At 36.6% G+C, this 18,733-nt stretch overlaps 1 protein-coding gene across 3 annotated transcripts in view; it reads right to left on the bottom strand.

The window, feature by feature from the left end:
• Positions 1–18,733, bottom strand: part of CDC73 (cell division cycle 73) — a 215,646-nt gene that overhangs the window by 179,443 nt on the left and 17,470 nt on the right. For all 3 annotated transcript variants that reach the window (XR_011434179.1, XM_023632511.2, XM_023632512.2), the window contains exons 7-10: positions 13,332–13,548; positions 8,587–8,685; positions 6,636–6,714; positions 4,887–4,951 (exon numbers count right to left, since the gene is read on the bottom strand). Coding sequence is in view for 2 of the 3 variants with exons in the window: in XM_023632511.2 (XP_023488279.1) it covers positions 4,887–4,951; positions 6,636–6,714; positions 8,587–8,685; positions 13,332–13,548 (460 nt within the window). In the remaining variant the exon portion in view is untranslated. The remainder of the gene's footprint in view (positions 1–4,886; positions 4,952–6,635; positions 6,715–8,586; positions 8,686–13,331; positions 13,549–18,733) is intronic.

The raw sequence follows: 18,733 nt of genomic DNA, 5'->3' as shown, positions 1-18,733 counted from the left end.
ATAAGATAAACATATAAGGCTATAGTAAAAATATCCCAATTCCTAGAGAGGAAAAAAATTCTATAATATCTAAATAAACAAGTCTTCATAACTTTGAATGAAAACTCCATCATTAAACACGAAATGTTAAATACATCAATGAAGCTATAGTTGCCTAAATTTATATATGTCAAATTGAGATTATACATAAAATTATAAATCCATAATAAAAGTAGCCATCATTTACTTGTTGAGTCCTCTTTGTGCTAGGCATTTTACAGTGTCTCTTTTAATCCTCAACAATACTACAATGTAACTTCTATTATCTTTATTATAAAATAAAAACAAGATCACTGATGGAAAGGTTAAACAACCTTCTCAACTTCATTAGTGACAGGATGAATGGAAGAGCTGGGATTCAAAGCCAGGACTGACTTCAAAGGCCCAAATCTGTAGTATTTCCAACGGATTAACTTCTCTTTAACAAGCTACCACTGCCTTTATTTAGACCAGGAATTTCAAAGTGAAAAGCCAATACAGTCTAAGAAGGTAGTATAAATAAGTGCAGAAGGCTAGATAAAAGAAACAGCAGTGAGACCGGTGGCAACCTGGAGAAAACATCCCATCTCAAGAAGACAGCCACTACTCAGATCCACGTGGCTGTTGCTCTGTTAGACTGTAGACTCAGTCACGCCAGTTTCTTGAAAGAAGCTGGAAATCCAGACTGTTTATGTGACACTCTTATTTTTTAATGTTGGTGATACAATTTTAAATGAGACAACTTTAAATCACAAAGGATGCCTAAGAAAATATATCTGGGCCCCATTTAGACTGGCACAGTGAAGGACCCTAGCAGTCTGCTAAGAGAGGCACATGATGTCAAGGCATGGCATTATGAACAGGCAGGCTGCGGCAAAATCTTCCCAGAGGCATCCTTAAAATCTACACAATAACCAGTCTTCTTCCAGATCTTTCTACCCAGCATGCTCTCCTCACCAGGCATTTACTCCTGCTTTTTGTACTCTATTCCTGAAACGTGCTTTCCTCCAATTTTCCAGTTAACTCCTGCTCAAAGTTCAGATCTGACTGCAAGCATATCCTCCTCAAAGAAGCATTCTGCCTCCCACCAAAAAATCCTCCAATTTTAGGTTCCCTTGGCACAATGTATCTCCACACACTCGGCACAGTCACAATTTGGTATCTGAGTGACTGACCAACATGCCTCTCCTCCAAAAGACCACAAATCAAGTCCATGAGAACAGTCTGGCTTTGTTCGTCTTTGATGTCGCAGCACCTAGCCCAGTGCATGGCACACAGCAAGCACTCAACGAATATTTGCTAAAGGAAGAAGGAGGGAAAGGAAGAAGGCGAGTCCCAGTAAGAAAGCCCTAACCATCGTCTCCATCTTCTGCTGGCCTGGGCTCTAGACCCTACTCCAAAGCACTATGGCAACCAGAGCCCTCCCAGACCACTGGAAGCAGAGACGACCAAGTGCATCAACACCCAAAAGAGAATGAGGGAAGCTGCATAAAACAGGGGTGGGGAAGTCACTCATGTACACATTCCTGCTTAAGAATGTAACTTCACAGAGAGACTGAGATTCCAGATCCTTCTGAAAAGTGAAGGTTGATGGTGATATCATTACACCTCTGAAACAGATACTGAAAATCCACCCAAGTGTACTTACTATCAGGAAAATGGTTCCCCAAAAAGACTTCTAGGAACTACAATGTCTGTTGGGGTCGATTCAAATAATGATCTTCAAGGAAAGCATTCTGTACAATTTCAGAGTGCAAAATGTTTCCTCAAAAATGAAGACAGCAAGATAATCAAGAGTCAGTGATATTCCATAAGAACAGAAGAAAGAATAAATAAAGGCTCAAGTATGTGTCCTTTCCACCGGAACAGGAACAAGCTAGACTGGGAGGTTAAAATGAAACAGTTCTCAATTCAAAGTTATTTACCAAATCCTTATAAATAACAATAGCGAAGTGTGATGCCATCTTCTTACTGCCTCTCGAGTGGAACCATAGGCAAGCTCCTTGCCACTACCTAACAGAGAGAGGTCTTCCTCATCTCCTCTTACTATATATTGAAAAGCATCATCAAGTAGCATTTTCTTAGTCTACAATGGCCCATTTCACAAAAGGAACCCAGGAAAATATATTCTGGTTTTCCCCATACTGAATGGTTTCTACTTCTAATGCATAACACCTAAGATAGCTTCCCTTACGGTAATTCTACACAACACTAGTTCTTTTCTAGTGTTCTCCACAGGAGGGAGGAGAGGGCAAACTCTGGGGGTAAACAAGCTTGGGAAAGAGGGCATACTCTCGTCTTCCAACTCAGATATCCACATACTAAAAACAATGAGACTCCTGTACATCGAAATCTGTTTAACCTACTATTTCTAAAACATTATAGGACCCAAGTAACACATTTTGGGGAAAGGCTTACCACTCAGAAAAGCCCTCTAACAACTCTTAAACATTCATGTCTTGTGCCTCTAGAACCTTTACTATGAAATGTATTTCTACTAAATATTACCAAAATATCCTGCCTGGGCCTTAATTTCTGTAAGTTTCAACAGCTTATGATTCTTATGAAATATCAAAACACACACCACTTCTCTATAACATATATAAAAAAACTCATTTGTATAAAATTTTTCTAGCTGTCTGCGTAAGTCAATTTATTTAGTCTTACATCTAACAGAACTCTGGTGTCTTGAACTTAAAAGATATGTAGATCAATCCTAATTTGAGTAACTGTGTATCAACGAGGCATATCAAAACTCTGAAGAACAATGGTAGCAAAAATGAGCTACACATAAATGAGAAAGGAAGCCACAGCTGTGCAACAAAGCCTTTAACATACAGTTAACTGCTCTGTACGTCTAAGTACTCTCTTAATTAAAGAATAAGTTAGAAAGTTGGTGAAACTCACAAGTTCACAAATAGGTATTAATTCCAAAAGAAAAAACGAAGAGGAAAAAAACATTAAACTAGAAGCATAAGTTTGAGGTTCAACTTTTAAAAAGCAACTATTATGGGACTACTTCAAAGCTTTCAAGTTCAAACTTCTCTATGCATTCTCTTCTATCAACTGCTAAAACGAATCAGGTCACAAGCAGCACAATGATTCAAACTAAGTATTAAAATATTAAAAGCACTAACAATTTGACCATTTTTAGTCTTTCTGTTGCACTGCTACACAATGTCTTTTTGTGATTCTTTCTGTAAAATCACACACCATAAATCTGTTTAAATTCATCTCTTTTAAGCATACTTAGGAACAAAGTCTCTGATGAGGAAGCAGAGTCATCTCATTCTCATACTGTTTAATTAAGAAGCTGTCCTTGGATTTTAGAAAAACTGTTCTGTAAAAAGCATCTCTACAAAAACCACCCGATTGTAAAATCATCCGCACAGAAGCTCAGTAATGGAACCAAGTTCATGGCATTTCAGACGAGACAAAAGTAAAAAGAACAATGACAACAACAATAACCACAAAACACTTACTTTGACAGATACCTAAGGACACCGCCACCTCAGTTCCACGACAGTCCACTTGGGGAATGGACAGAGGCAAGTTCTGAACCCAAGAAAATGCCAATAAGTACATCTTCAAAGAATTCAAGTGAACTCTTACAGCTGTGAGTTACATTTTGAAGTCAGGCAGATCTCTCATAAGACAGGTGTATTTAATCTCTGACCTCTTTCCTCTCACTCACTAGACTCTGGAGACACTGGCCTTCCTGCTGTTGCTCTGCGGTGCCTTTCATGGAATGCTCTTCTGCCACGTCTCTGCTCAACTGCCAGCGCCTCAGAGAGCCCACTCACTACGCTATCTAACGAAGCCCTGTCTGTGTTACTCAAGGCTGCAGTGCCAGCAACCAGAAGAGAGTCTAACACAACAAGCTCAATAAGCATCTGTTGAATGAATTCATGAGTCCACATACAATTTCAATAACACAGAAATAAATCTGATGACAACTTAAAAACAAGTGTATCAGCAAAATATCTAATACTCAATTCCAATTTGAAGTCCAGAGAAAGAAAAAAGTCAACTTTTAAAATCAGATTCTCCACAGTTATCTGCTATTTGCTTCTGGAAATGAGGAAAGCATGGCAAGATATGTCTTACTTCTGAGAAATCACAGCAAATACTTAATGATTCCATGTCATACTGGGTCCTCAAAGATCTGATGATTTCACAAAGACAAAGCCAGTTTGGTATTAGTGTTTTAAATACACAGGTACTCTAGTTAGGGCGTACACAAAGTATTTTAAAGTACAAAAGGTATAATGACCAATAATGCAAATATGCAAAATGAAGTAAACAGAATTCCTGCTCCAAATCACTAAGTCCTATCACCGACTAAATAAAAATTAAAAGGGTTAAATATGGCTTAGTCAGAGCAGAACATCTAGGAATAACTGTCAGGGGTTAAAAAATAAAAAAGAAAGTTTGCTAAAAGTGAGGCAAAGGCTTATAATCATGGACATCCAAGAACATACTTGGTTCTGCCAAGTATGAAATTCAACCAAAGCAATCTGTCTGTTTAAAGAGCATACGGCATTACATTTTAAAGACCCAAAGATATTATGGCAAAGAACTCTCCCAAACTGGGCCCTGTAACTCCTCACTGGCTTTAAATACCCTAACCAAGTAGCATGCATCCTACTTGCAAGTTAATCAAAACAGATTTTATTTACACACACTCAACTCAGTTAAAAAAAGTACATCCATGAATCAAATACCCACCACACAGATCTATCAGTACAACTGGGTATTAAAGATAAACGTATGAAATAGAAAATGTTAGAGAACAGAGATTTCCTTCAACATCTGCTACTCACATAAAATTCCTGGAACAGAGCAGCTCCGCAGTCAGAGGAACTTACCGTTACAGATTTCAGCGTCATACCATGGTAGGTGCCCATAGTGTCAATTTTGAAGCCTTCCGTTTCTATAAACAAACAGGGTGTACTATCAGATTTTAAGTATTTCACGATCAATAACAAGTAATAATCTACATTATATCTGACAGTTCAATGAAGTATAACAAAGCCTTGAATCTACTACATATTTAAAGTTAAATTACATACTTGCGAAGAGAAAAATCTTAAAGGGATACTAGTTTCAAAAATATATTTGGTACACACCAACAAGCCCACTATGTAGAAGCTGGTTAAGACTATCTCTACAACTGTGTTCTATAATCATATAGTTGTTTGTGAATATCAAACACTAGATTGAATAAAATATTTTATAACCCCCAAATTATTTACTCCTAATACTCAATTATAGTACCACTAAAAGCATCTAATATCATGAGAAGTCCTTAACTTATAAAAAGTTGTGTTCCAAAATTACAATGACAGGCATATGTTATATGATTTGTAGAAAAGCAACACTGACACGAGGGATAAATGTTCCAGGACAGACAGTAAATTCCAGAATACTAAATATGCTTTTCTGTAAAGGGTCATATAGCACACATTTTACATATTGCACGCCACAAAGTCTCTGTCACAAGTCCTGAATTTGCAGTTGTAGTGCAAAAGCAGGATAAATAATACATGTAACCAAATTGACACAGCCTGATTTGGCCCGTGGAGGGTCAGGTTCAGTCTGTGGGCTGTAATCTGCCAACCTCTAGTTTATATAATTCACTCCACAAGAAAAACATTGCAGTGAATAAAAGAACAGACCGCTGTCTTTCTTCGGCATGTATGCAGTACATGCCTTTAACCAGTAAATGAAGTCAGCACACAAAATTCGCTACATCAAGGCAATACATCCTTTAATGAAACTTAAATGGAGAATTCAGACTATGCAGAAAAAATCATAAACGCTAAACTTCCAGTTGCTTCTATGTCATTTTTTCATGACTCAAGCTGAGACATAAGAGAAGTTACACTGACATGAGTCCCACACTTCACTAACGACCTCGCTAACGTGGAAGTGGCTCACTACTGCATTAGCCAGTAGACCACGCAGGCCCTCACAAGATAAGTCCTCATGGTTACTCCAACCTGTGCTTCCCAAGTTTATACAGAATTTGGGAAATGTGATTTGATAAATCCACTCAACAATAAACTTTTGAGAAACAGAATATTAATAACAGCAAATATTCATAGATAGCTAATGATATACACGTCACTATTCTAGGGACTTTGTATTTATTAACCAGTTTAATCCCCACAATAACCCTAAGACACCGGTACTACTACTGCAAGTTTTTTAACGTTACACAGGAGGAAGTTGAGAGAGAATGCAGTTAAAGTAACTTATCAAAATTCACACAAAAAGTAAGTGTGACCCAGGCACTAAGGATCCAGAATCCATGCAGTTAACCAGGGGCTGGCAAATTTATTCTGTAAAAGACCAATAGTATTTTTAGGCTTTGCAGGCCATACAATCTCCGTCACAACTCAATTCCACTGTCACAGCACCAAAGGGGCCACAGATAATACACAAATGAATGAGGGTGGCCGTGTTCCAACAACGCTTCATTTACAGTTACGTGGTGGGCCAGGTGTGGCCTGCCCACACTCGTTTGCCGCCCCCTGCTCTTACACATCAGGCCACGCGGCCTCTTAAGTTCAGTACAATCACAGGAAAAGGAAGATAAAAATTAAGTCACTTGCCTTCTTTTCCTTTGAATCTTTCCTGGTCGTATCTGTTGTAGGCAGCTGGGATAGGCTGTTTGGTTCGCAACGTGGGATCCTGTAGAAAAATTCATGAGTTACATGTTAATATTTTAAATTGTCACTTAACCACAAGAAGGATTTTATTTCATAAGCTTTTTTCTTACTATAGTTAGTAAGACAAAAGCGGGAAGTAGACAAAAGCAGGGAGTCATTTGATGCTTATTTTCAAGACACTGTTTACTGCTAGAAAATTACCATCTCTATCAGGGACGAAGGCAAAGGTACCCAAGTAAACCTACACCAAGGCAAAAAACAAAACTCTCAGGAACTGCAGAAATAAAACAGATGTACTTAGTAATTTCATTCTGATTACTTAAATTTCTTCATGAAATAAACTCTCCAATTATGAATTTTTTTAACAAAAAAATAACCTTTTAATTCAGACTTTATTGAGCTGACATTTTAGAACCTTTTAAACTGAGTCATTCTCCAAATTGTTAATCCTTAAATTAAGTGAATATGACAACTATGACAACAAACCCATTGAAAACGTACGGGGTAAGACTAGTGTTATTTTTTTAAATACTTAGAAAAAGTTGCCAATCTAATGACGTATAATTTAATTCACAAATACTTTATCCAAAACTCACAGTCTGTAATAACCTAGAAAAAGCACATTTAAAGAATATTTCCAAAATTGCTTGAGAAATTTGTGGTATTCAGGAAGACTAAAATACTTTTCATTTTGATACAACAGGATGCTACCCCTGGTGTTATTCCAAATAAAAGATAGTTATTCAAGACTGTCACTAGGTATACACTTCTAGAGTCAAAGGCTAACCATTAAACTCCTCAAATATTTTAATGATTATGGAAATACAGAGAAGATTCAGAGTCACAAAGATAATAATGGTTAAACTGTTTTAAGATTTGACATAAGTTTCCTACCAGCTGCTATTCAAAATGTCAACCAGTTCATAATTATGAGCACCCTGTGTCTTACCATCACAACACTGGTCCCACTACCTTTTCATTCATCTCTACATCCCACTGGACTGTAAGCTCAAAGAGCGAGGGGACTGTGGACCTTTTTCATTCTTGTATCTCTTGTACCTTTGTCAGAACACTGCCTGACAAATACTAGGCACTTTAACATTTGCTAGGAAGTCAACTGAAAGTATTTTCTAAATACCAGCAAAAATTCACTACCTCTAAAAGGTTAAATACGAAAGATTTCATGAACAAACAAAACTACTAGATTTTGCAAAGACTGTTAGTACTCTACCAAATTTTGATATACTTTCTTAAATTCCATATAAAATAAAAACAATTCTATGTATGGTTTCTTTCCTTTGTTGAATCACATGAAACTAAATGGAAGGATTTTCAACAAAATTGCAGGATATGTTTGAGTTTAAATAGAGGTATACGCCATACATGAAATTTACTTTGGGAGAGTCCTAAGTGGCACCTCAAAAGGTGAGGCAATCAACCCCCCAAATAGCTAAAACTAAGGCACAATGAAAGGACCAAATGACCTGTGATCAGGAGAAAGACAATACAGTCACCAAGAAGTCACAGACACCACTGATTTCAAAAACAGCCCCGAAGTGGATGGTAATAGGGATTTACACTTCTCACCATGGTCAGAGATTCTCCTAAGCAATGATGAGAAGGCCAGCTACAGTTTACCCAGTTACTCAGAGGGCTTTTCCTAATTAACCTCTTGCAGATTCTGACCCAGTTATGTCCCCAGTTAAGAATTACTGCTGACGTAAGGAGCTTTCAATGGTGGAGAGAGTTTTCACATCTTTCAAGTATGCTGAAGCAGCAAAAGGTTTAGAACCTACTGACCAAAACTTTAAGATGCAATGTCTTCTAAACAACGCTACTGAAAAACAAGCATCATTTCCCTCAAGATTACTATATGAGCAGTACTAATTCTTACCACAGGTGCTGCATTTGGGGCTGGTCGCTGTTCAGGTGCACGCCCTTCTTCTCTGGCTTTTACAGATTGAAGAATTGCAAAAATATTCTTGGAAAAATTCTAAAACATAAATGAATCTTAATTAAGCCCACTTAAAATTACATACTCAAAGATAGTAAGTTTACTTAATAAACAATTTCAAACTAAGTTTTCTTCCTATTAATTCTTTCCTACTATATCATGATGAGGCATTACTGTTACACACATAACTAAAAATCGACTACTACTGGGAAACTGAGCCAAAGACCGATTATTATACACCCAGGGCTATTCATTTATTTTCATTTTACTTAAACTGCATAATCGGCTATAAATTTATTCATATTGTGCATGTATTCAAACACGTAACCAGGAAACAGTTAACATTTACGTAAAATAAAAATGACAGATCTGTTGTCCAAAGAGCCTTCTTAACTACCACACCCTCTTCTAGGTATAACGAACTCCAGCGCTAAGTTCAGATTGCTACAATTTATGAGACGTTCAAAGTTTTGAGATACTATTTGTTAGGAGTCACTGTGCACTTTTCAAAGACTCATACGTTGGGAAGTATTTTCAAAAACTTAATAAACTCTTGCATGAACCACAAAAAAAAGTCTTAGCAACATTCAACAATGCTGACTCATCTGACTACTCCTCTCTTCACGAAAGTCTTCCTTCACACCTCCCAGACTCTCCCTTAGTTTTTGCTCTAATGTCTGACAGTTCCTTTGGGGCTCTTCTAATTCTGCTTATCAGTTACTTATCATTTTAAGCAATAGGTATTACTATAAGCCAAACACCCTGCTTGACACTCAGATAAAATTATGGCCAAGGGAGACACGGGTCCCTGCCCTCACAAACCTCAAATGCAACAGCAGTTCTCTCTCTAGACAGTTAAGAATACTGTTTCTTCGGTTTGGACCACTTTGTCCCACCTCACTCCTTCACCTACCTCACTCCTTTTGATTCTTTACCTATCACTCTCTCCCCTGTACTCTTGACCAAGTTGACTGCCTTTGCTGGGTGCCTACCTTACAATGTCGTATGTCACAATTACTGCTTATTTAATTTTCTGTCTTCTGTTAAATATAACCTCTGTGACAGCTAGAACCAATGCACGTCCAGTTAGTGCCCACGAAGGGCCTGGCTTGGAGATGTCAAATAAATATGCATACAAAACGAGACATAGCTTGAAACATAACTGTTACCACTGCCCCAGTGACAATACTTGCTAGTTCCTATAGTTCTTCAGGACAGCAAATAAAGGTCTCAGAGCCACTTTGCACCCTTAAAAATTACTGCCCCCCCAACTGAGAGCTTTGGTTTACAGAGGTTACAATATTCATCACATTAGAAACTAAAACTGAGATATTTTTAAAATACAGGCACACGCTACAAAATGACGTTTCAGTCAATGATGGACCACATATGTAATAGTGATCTCATAAGATTAGTACCATATAGCTTAAGTGTGTATTGGATATACCGTCTAGGTTTGTGTAAATACACTCTATGATATTTGCACAATGACAAAACCGCCTAACGGTGCATTTCTCAGAACATATCCCCATCATTAAGTGATACATGACTGTATTAATTCCTTCAAATATAAGAAAAAAACTATCCCATGTAAAAATAAATATTTTTATGAAAAACTAATTTCCAAATTGCACAAAAAGTAATGACATGAAAGAGTGGTACTACTTCAAATTTCTGCAAGTCTCCTTACTGTCCAGCTTAACAGAAGATAACTGTATTCTCCTATCTGCTTCTATATTCAACATTTGTTGTGATACTTTGTTTGGGTCAAAGTATATAAAGAAAATCTAGCCTCACAGAGAGAGCTGGAAAAGGAGGAGTATTATAAAAGCTTGTCAGACACTACTGTGGGTGTTCCCTGATATCACACTAAAACTCAGTAAGTGGTAGTTTCTTAAAGGTTACTGCAATGCGGAGACCACACCCATAAACTTTTCGCATTGTTACTTTAAAATCCATTGGTCTCTTTTGCAGTTGAAACGGATTTTTTCAATGCACACATGATTTTGTAACAGCAAACCCTGGTCATCTGGAAAATACCCATCACTGAGTTATGAAGATTTTCCAAATATTAACACATGTATTATACAATTATCAATAAATTATATTTGTTAATATCACAGAACTCATCACAAAAGTCTTTAAGAATTAGGAAGCTGGTAAGGTCAAGGTAGCAAAAAGAAATTTCCCAAAATTCTAATTTTTTCATAAAAGCTAACATTTTATTATTGGCAAGAAATACTGTCAGTTGTTTTCCTTGAAGGAAGAGACTTCCTTCATTTTCAGAAAAACAAATGTCAAATATGCAAGTCTGAATAACATAGTTATTCAAATACAAAATGGTTTTCTGTGAATAAGCAGCTGGTCTGACACCCAACTTAAACAATGGCACAAGCGCTATTCGTGGAGACAGCCATCAGATTTTGGTATGCGGAAGTGCTTTATATATTCCGATTTCACCACACAAAATATAGAAAGACATTACTCAAAAGTCAAGATTTAACAAATTTTGTAATTTCTGTTTTCATCAAGGACATCATTAGTGGATGAAGAATGCAAGGTCTCCTAGTAAAGTGTGGTGCCAATGCCTTGATTCAGGCCAAGATGCCAGGCATTACACCAGCACTGCTCCTGCACCAGCAGCGCAAAGATCCACGCGGTGGCACACGCAAACAACGTCTTAATCCTATCATGAAAACATATGAAAATCAAATCTCACTGTTTTAAAAATAATAAAGTATTGCGTGAGAGACACAAATTCCAGAAGAATCAATCAAAATGTTATTACCTAATTTTGTGTGGTCAAATTACAGGTGATTATCTTCCTTTTAGTGATCTCTCTTTATCATTTTTCAACTAAAAACATATAATAATTTATATACGCTTAAAAGTGTGTTTTTAATGGCACTATAAAACCAGGTTGTTTTATGTGGGTTGCTTGCTAGAGTAATATAACTACAAAAGGATGTATTTATATTTCTCATGGGATCTTGAACCTGCCTTTTATTCTGGAAACTCAGAAAATAAGAAGGCCCTGATACCTGGTAATAATAAAGGTCTGTCTAAAATCTTACAGCATTCTAGGGCTGTGAGTACCTAAAAGGTTTTTCGAGTTTAGCACGTGGAAACAGTACGCAGAGAGGCTATCAGTCAAAATAGTTCTTTTGATTTTTTAAAATATTAATACTCATAGAAGCGAATCTAGCTACCAAACAATTCTTTAATTATTAACTTAACTTACTTTTAAAACTATACAGTGGTGCAAACAACACTAAATTAAATTAGAATGCTAAATTTTGAAAGGATGGTACAATCCTGCCACCTACAGCTCAAGGAAAATTGTTCAACCTCAGTTACCTGAAAACTTCATGCTTGGTCTAAAAGTAAGGTGAGGCCTAGCACCTGTTTTTACTCCTTTAGTATGAAATTCAGATTTTTCAACAATTGCAATGAACACTGGTAGAACAATATAAGTCACAATATTCAACTAGTAGCTATATTAGGCAGTGAAAATGAGTATCAACAGATCACTTTATTGTAAATACAAAAATGAAAGTTTACTCATGTTCTCAGATTTCTCTATAATTCTACTCTGGAGAATAATTCTTAATCTTGACCTCAAGTACTTTCTAAAACAAGGCAAAGTACAAAAGAAAAAGAATTCTTTCCTTCATACACTCTTTCCTTGCAGCTTTTATTCCTACTAAAAAGGCATCATAAATTTAAGGCCAGAATCCAAAATCTGCAAACAAACCCAGTCTGCCTAAAGCAATGCTGAAGTTCCCTTTCATCAGGAATCCTACACACTTTTACAAACTTGCTTACCAAATCCCCACCATGAACAACTGTGCATCGGGGGAAAACAAACATTTAAAAGAATATCAGGAGGGAGGGGAGGAAAAGACAGGTGAAAATAAATAAATGAAACAGAATCCACGCAAACTTTCTGAGATCCATTAAGATAACGGACATCCAATATCTTTCAAATTATTATCTTTCAAAATTTAAAGTACAAATCTCCTTTAAACAGCAATTCACTTCTAGGAATTAACCCTTTTGCTGTACACACATAAATGCACAGAGGTATATGTGCAAGGATTTTTTAATGCATTATTTGTAATCGTGAATAGGAAGGTAGGGAAGGAGATGAGAGGAGAAAGGAAAGGAGGAGAAAGGGAAGGAAGAAAATCCCACAATCCTATAGCAAAAAAAACAAAAAAAAGAAAACTTCCATTAATAAGGAACTAATAAATAAATATTGCTACATCTACACACTAGAATGTATAAAATACACACACAATAAATGTTTGCTGATGGATTTCATAAGTTCTTTACTTTTTGGGGGAAAAAATTAATAATGATATTAATGACCAGAGAGCCTGCCATCATTATTTCCTATTTATTAGGTTTACGCAAAAATGAGATAAATGAGAAAACTGGGTGACTCTTTGAATTGACAGATGAGCTGTAAATCAAGAAGCCTGCACTTCCAGACTTTTCCATCAGCTTCTCTGGAGACCAATGACCAACGATACGCTGGCAAGGAATGGTAAACGTGGCCACTGAAAAATCTACAGTATTACTGATCTTTCAGAGATAAAATCTGAAACCTCCTCCTAATAGCAAATTGTAACCAATCACAGATTGGTTAAATCTCTAATGAATGGGTAAAATATTTTAATTACCTTTCCTGTGCTCTGTAAGATAGTTGTTCGTGTCCTCCACACTCTCTCTCTGCTGACAATATCCCGGGTCACATCTACCTCAGCGTCCACGAAACTCCTCTGTTTAAGGGCGGTTATATCATCATCTAAGTCAGTCTTGATCGTAGATCTTTTCTTAGCCATAATTTTGGCTTTGATTGCAGCAATTTTCTCCACGGACATAGCTTCAGACAAAGACCTGAAAGCAATTTCTTTTTCTTAATTTTCACAGCAAGGATCTCTTGAGCACAACATAAATATATTGTTACATTTATAAGTTTCTGGTAAAAGCACTTTAAGTGGCAATACTTAAGGTTTTTTTACCTACAAAAATGACATACTTGATATTTTATAATCACATAAGATTTTTACAGATAAAAGAGTCCATGTAGAAACAATACTCTATGGGCAAACTTGTAATTTCTTAGAAGGATCAATGCAACAAAAATCTTCATGCTTTTTAATCTCTTCCCCTTCAAAAAAGCAGAGCTCATTAATATGGTCTCAGAACTCACTGTCTTCATATTTTCTGAGCCTTTTATTTGGTAATGTCCTATCTATGCAAATTATACAAACACACATACACACATGCATGTGCTCGTGCCACCCTGGAAGGAGGATGAAAAATTCATTCTGTAAAGAATTCAAAGTTTAGGTTTTCCTTGAAATTTATTTCAAGGTTTCAAACCTACAAGTCACAACGCACAATATATCAATTTTATACGTGACAGAGACTTTTATATGCCACATAAATATATACTTCTTTTAATGTCTGGAAGATGAAACCATATTTTGAAGTTTTCTTTTTCTTTCCTTTACTTGCTTTTCAAACAACAGGCAAAATAGCTTTAAGAACTATTTTAAAAAAAAGACTGAACACTGAAAGTATAGATTTTATTAAGACGATAATCTTAAGCTTACTGTCGTTTTTCACAATGTAAAATGAGAAGAAGAGTTAAAGAGTGTTTGGGTACCTTAACAACAGTTGACAAAATTATTACTCTAATCACAAGATGACAATCCTGAAATACATTTAAACAATATCTGGAAAAAGGACAGGAATTCCTGTAGGTTTAACTGTGGTAGTATTATATAGTATACCAGTTTATTTGTATTAGGTATTAAAGTCCTTTATAAGAGATGCTTAACATTCATCTAGTATTTGACGCATTTTATATAATACTGTGCACTTTCCCTCCAAATCTAAAGCACACCAGCACACCCTGAGTAAAATTCAAATACTCTTCTAATTCATAATCAAACATACATGGGACTCATACTCAGACTTTTACTTCCAGCCAAGACGAGGTAAGTGGGACTGAATTAATCCTCTTGCCTTGAAACAACCAGTCAAAATACATGAAACAATAGTTTTCTAGATGCTTGATATCAAGCGATCAAAGACAGTGATCTCTGACAAATGAAAACCAAGTAAGATGAGCCCGATGAGTGCTGCCGCTTACTGCTTCAAAGTTTCCAACAGGGCACAGGGAGGAGCACTCAGGCCAAACTCAACGCACTCCCTGATTCGAGAAAATGGAGCTGAGGGTCCAGCAAGACCAGGCAGCTGGGAGTGACAGGGCAGAGCACCTGAGAAGAGAGAGCCCCACAGAAGGTCCTCTGCGAGTATTCCAGAGAATACTGATTAGCACACCAGCAAGAGGAAACTAAAGCCGGGTATAGAATCATCCCGGAGGATCAGAGAGAACAACACCCGGTGCTCACACAGGGGAAGAACGGCACCTGTTGCCACCAGCCAGAAGAAAAGCCTCAAACTCATGGGGCACTGGGGAGAGTGCTCCAAACAGTCTCTCCTCAGCAGTGGGGGCAGAACAATTACCCTAAGTACCATGGTTGAAATATCAAGTCTTAAAATCAAGACTCAAAAGGAGCAAACTATTTCCAAGTGATTTAACTATGTGCTAAAACAAAACTAAAGAAAATTTAGAGAAATACAAAAATATCTAGCACTCAAAAGGTAAAATGTAAAATGCATAGTATCCAAACATACAAGGCATGTCAAAGGAGCAGGAAAATATGAGCCAGAATGAGAAGAATTCTAAATCAAAACCAACTGCAAACTGACACAGATGTAGGATTAGCAAAGACATTAGAATAACTAATGTAACTGTATTTCAGAGGTTCAACAAGTTGAGACATGGACTACATATTTAACCAACTTCAAGAGATAAGAAATACAATGTTAGAGACTGCAAACATACCGCAAATACAGTTACAGAAGAAAATATCGTGAACTATACAACTATAGTAACTATAGAAAAAAGAATCCACAAAAAGAAACAAACATAAGCAAGCTGTTGGACAACTTCAAGCAGAGTTGGAGTAACTGGAGTCCACAAAGAGGGAAACAAAAAATATCTGAAGAAACAATGCCAAAAATTTTCCAAATTCAATGACAATTATGAACCCAAAAATTCCCTCAAGAACCTCAATGAACCTCAAGCACAAGAACCATGACAAAAACTCCCCCAAGTCATGTGATAATTAGATGACCCGCAACCAGCAGTAGTAAAAACTTTTAAAGCAGCCAGAGGAAAAAAAGATACATTTCATTAAAAAGAAACAAAAATAGGATGACAGCAGACTTCTCATCAGAAACAATGCAATCAAGAAGGCAATGGTAATAACATCTTCAAAGTACTTAAAAAGATATAGTTTGGAATTCTATACCCCAGTGAAAATTTCTTTCAAAAGAGAAAAAAGGCAAAACAAAGACTTTTTCAGAAATAAAAAAGTTGAAAGAATTAATCACCAGTAGACCTGCACACAAAAAACATGTTAGGGGCCGGCCTGGGAGCAGAGTGGTTAAGTTCACACATTCTGCTTCAGCAATGCAGGGTTGGTGGATTTGGCGGGTTTGGATCCCAAGTGCGGACCTACACACCACTCACCCAGCCATCCTGTGGCAGTGTCCCACATATAAAACAGAGGAAGACTGGCACCATTGTTAGCTCAGGGACAATCTTCCTCAAGCAAAAAGAAGAAGATCGGCAACAAATGTTAGTTCACTGCCAATCTTCCTCAACCAAAAAAAAAAAAAAGTTAAGACAAGTCTTTTGCTGGGGCCGGCCCTGTGGCTGAGGGGTTAAGTTCATGCACTCCGCTTCGGTGGCCCAGGGTTTCGCTGGTTCAGATCCAGGGTGCGGACGTGGCACCACTCATCAGGCCATGCTGAGGCAGCATCCCACATGCCACAACTAGAAGGACCCACAACTAAAAATATACAACGATGTACCAGGGGGCTTTGGGGATAAAAAGGAAAAAAAAAATAAAATCCGTAAAAAAAAAGAAAAAAAAAGAAAAGAAAAAAAAAGAGAGATGCCATCTTTTGGGCAGAAGGAAAATAAAATGGGTATATGGACCTACATAAAGGAATGAAGAGCAATGGAAATGTTATCTGTACATCTATAAGAATGTTTTATTATTTAAATCTCTTTAAAAAGAATACTTCAAACAAAACTTCAAACAAAAATAAGAACAATGCATATTGGTGTTTACGACATATATGTAAGTAAAACGCATGACAACAGTATCACAAAGGCCAAAAGGAGAGAAGTGGAAGCATCCTATTGTAAGGTTTCTATCCTCTCTATGAAGTGGTGGAACACCTGAAGGTTGACTATCATGCCATAAACCATGCATACTAAAAACCCATAGGCAAACTGAAATAACAGGTATAACTACAAAGCCAACAAAAATATAAAATGGAATTACAACAAATATTCATTTAATCCAAAAGTCCAAAAAAAGGAACAAGGAACAGAAGACACAAATAGAAAATAGCAAAATGATCAACTAAAATTAACCATATCAATAACACATTAAGTGTAAATCTAAACATACAAGCAAAGCATTTAATCTATAAAGACATACAGATGAAAAGTAAAAGGACGCCAGTTTTCAAGATGAAAAGAGTTCTGGAGATAGTTGTACAACAATGTGAAAGTACTTGACACTATTAAACTGTAAACTTAAAAATGGTTAGGATGGTAAATTTTAGGTTATGTGTATTTTACCATAATTTTTTTTAAAAAGTAAAAGGATGAAAAAGACATACTATGCTAACAACATAAGCCAAAAGAAAGTTGCAAAAATGACACGAGTAAAAGTAGATTTTTTAAACAAAGAATATTGCCAGGGATAAAGAAGGTCATTCCATAATGATAAAAAGATTCATTCATCAAGAGAACACCACAAACCCTAAACATTTACACATAATAACAGAGCTTCAAAGTAGGTAGAACAAAATCTGACAGAAGTGCAAGGAAAAACAGAGAAATCCATGAGTGGAGATTTCAACAATCCTATCTCAACAATTAATAAAACAAGTAAGGCAGAAAACAAATAAGGATATAGAAGACAACTGACTGACACTATCAACCAACTTGACCTTGCTGACCTTTGTAAAACACTCCAAAACAACAGAAGACAGGCATACCTCAGACATATTGTGGGTTCAGCTCCAGACCACCACAATAAAGCAAATATGGCAATAAAGTGAGTCACACGAATTTTTTGGTTTCCCACTGCGTATAACGGTTACATTTACATACACTGTAGTCCATAAGGTGTGCAATAGCATTAAGTCTAAAAAACAAGGTACATACCTTAATTAAAAAATACTTTATTGCTAAAAAATGCCAATCATCACCTGAGCCCTCAGTGAGTTGTAATCTTTTTGCTGGTGGAGGGTCTTGTAAAAAATACAGTTATCTGTGAAGCACAATAAAATGAGGTGTGCCTGTACACATTCTTTTCAAGTGCATACAGAACATTTATCAAGACAGATCACATTTGGGGGCAAAAAATAAGTTTCAACACATTTCAAAGGATTTAAGTCATATAAAGTATAACCATATTTTGGAATAAACTGGAAACCAATAACAGAAAGATCTCTAGAAAATCCCCAAATATTTGGAAATTAAACAACTCACTTGAAACAATCCAAGAGTCAAAGAAGAAATCACAAGGGAAATTAGAAAGTAATTTTGAAGTGAATGAAAATGAAAACACGACATATCAAAATTATGAGATGCCATTAAAGCAGGGCTTAGACGGAAATCAATGACCTGAGCTTCCACCATAAAAACTATAAAAAAAATAGGGGCTGACCCCGTGGCTGAGTGGTTAAGTTCGCGCACTCCGCTGCAGGCAGCCCAGTGTTTCATTGGTTCGAATCCTGGGCGCGCGGACATGGCACTGCTCATCAAATCACGCTGAGGCAGCGTCCCACATGCCACAACTAGAAGGACCCACAACGAAGAATATACAACTATGTACCAGGGGTCTTTGGGGAGAAAAAGGAAAAAATAAAAATCTTTAAAAAAAAAAAATTATAAAAATATAGTGTATTAAACCCAGAG

This window comes from Equus caballus, chromosome 30 (assembly GCF_041296265.1).
Source record: "Equus caballus isolate H_3958 breed thoroughbred chromosome 30, TB-T2T, whole genome shotgun sequence".
In the NCBI taxonomy this organism is placed as follows: Eukaryota; Metazoa; Chordata; class Mammalia; order Perissodactyla; family Equidae; genus Equus; species Equus caballus.
The sequence above is the reverse complement of the archived record's forward strand: the minus strand, read 5'-3'. Positions and strand labels throughout refer to the sequence as shown.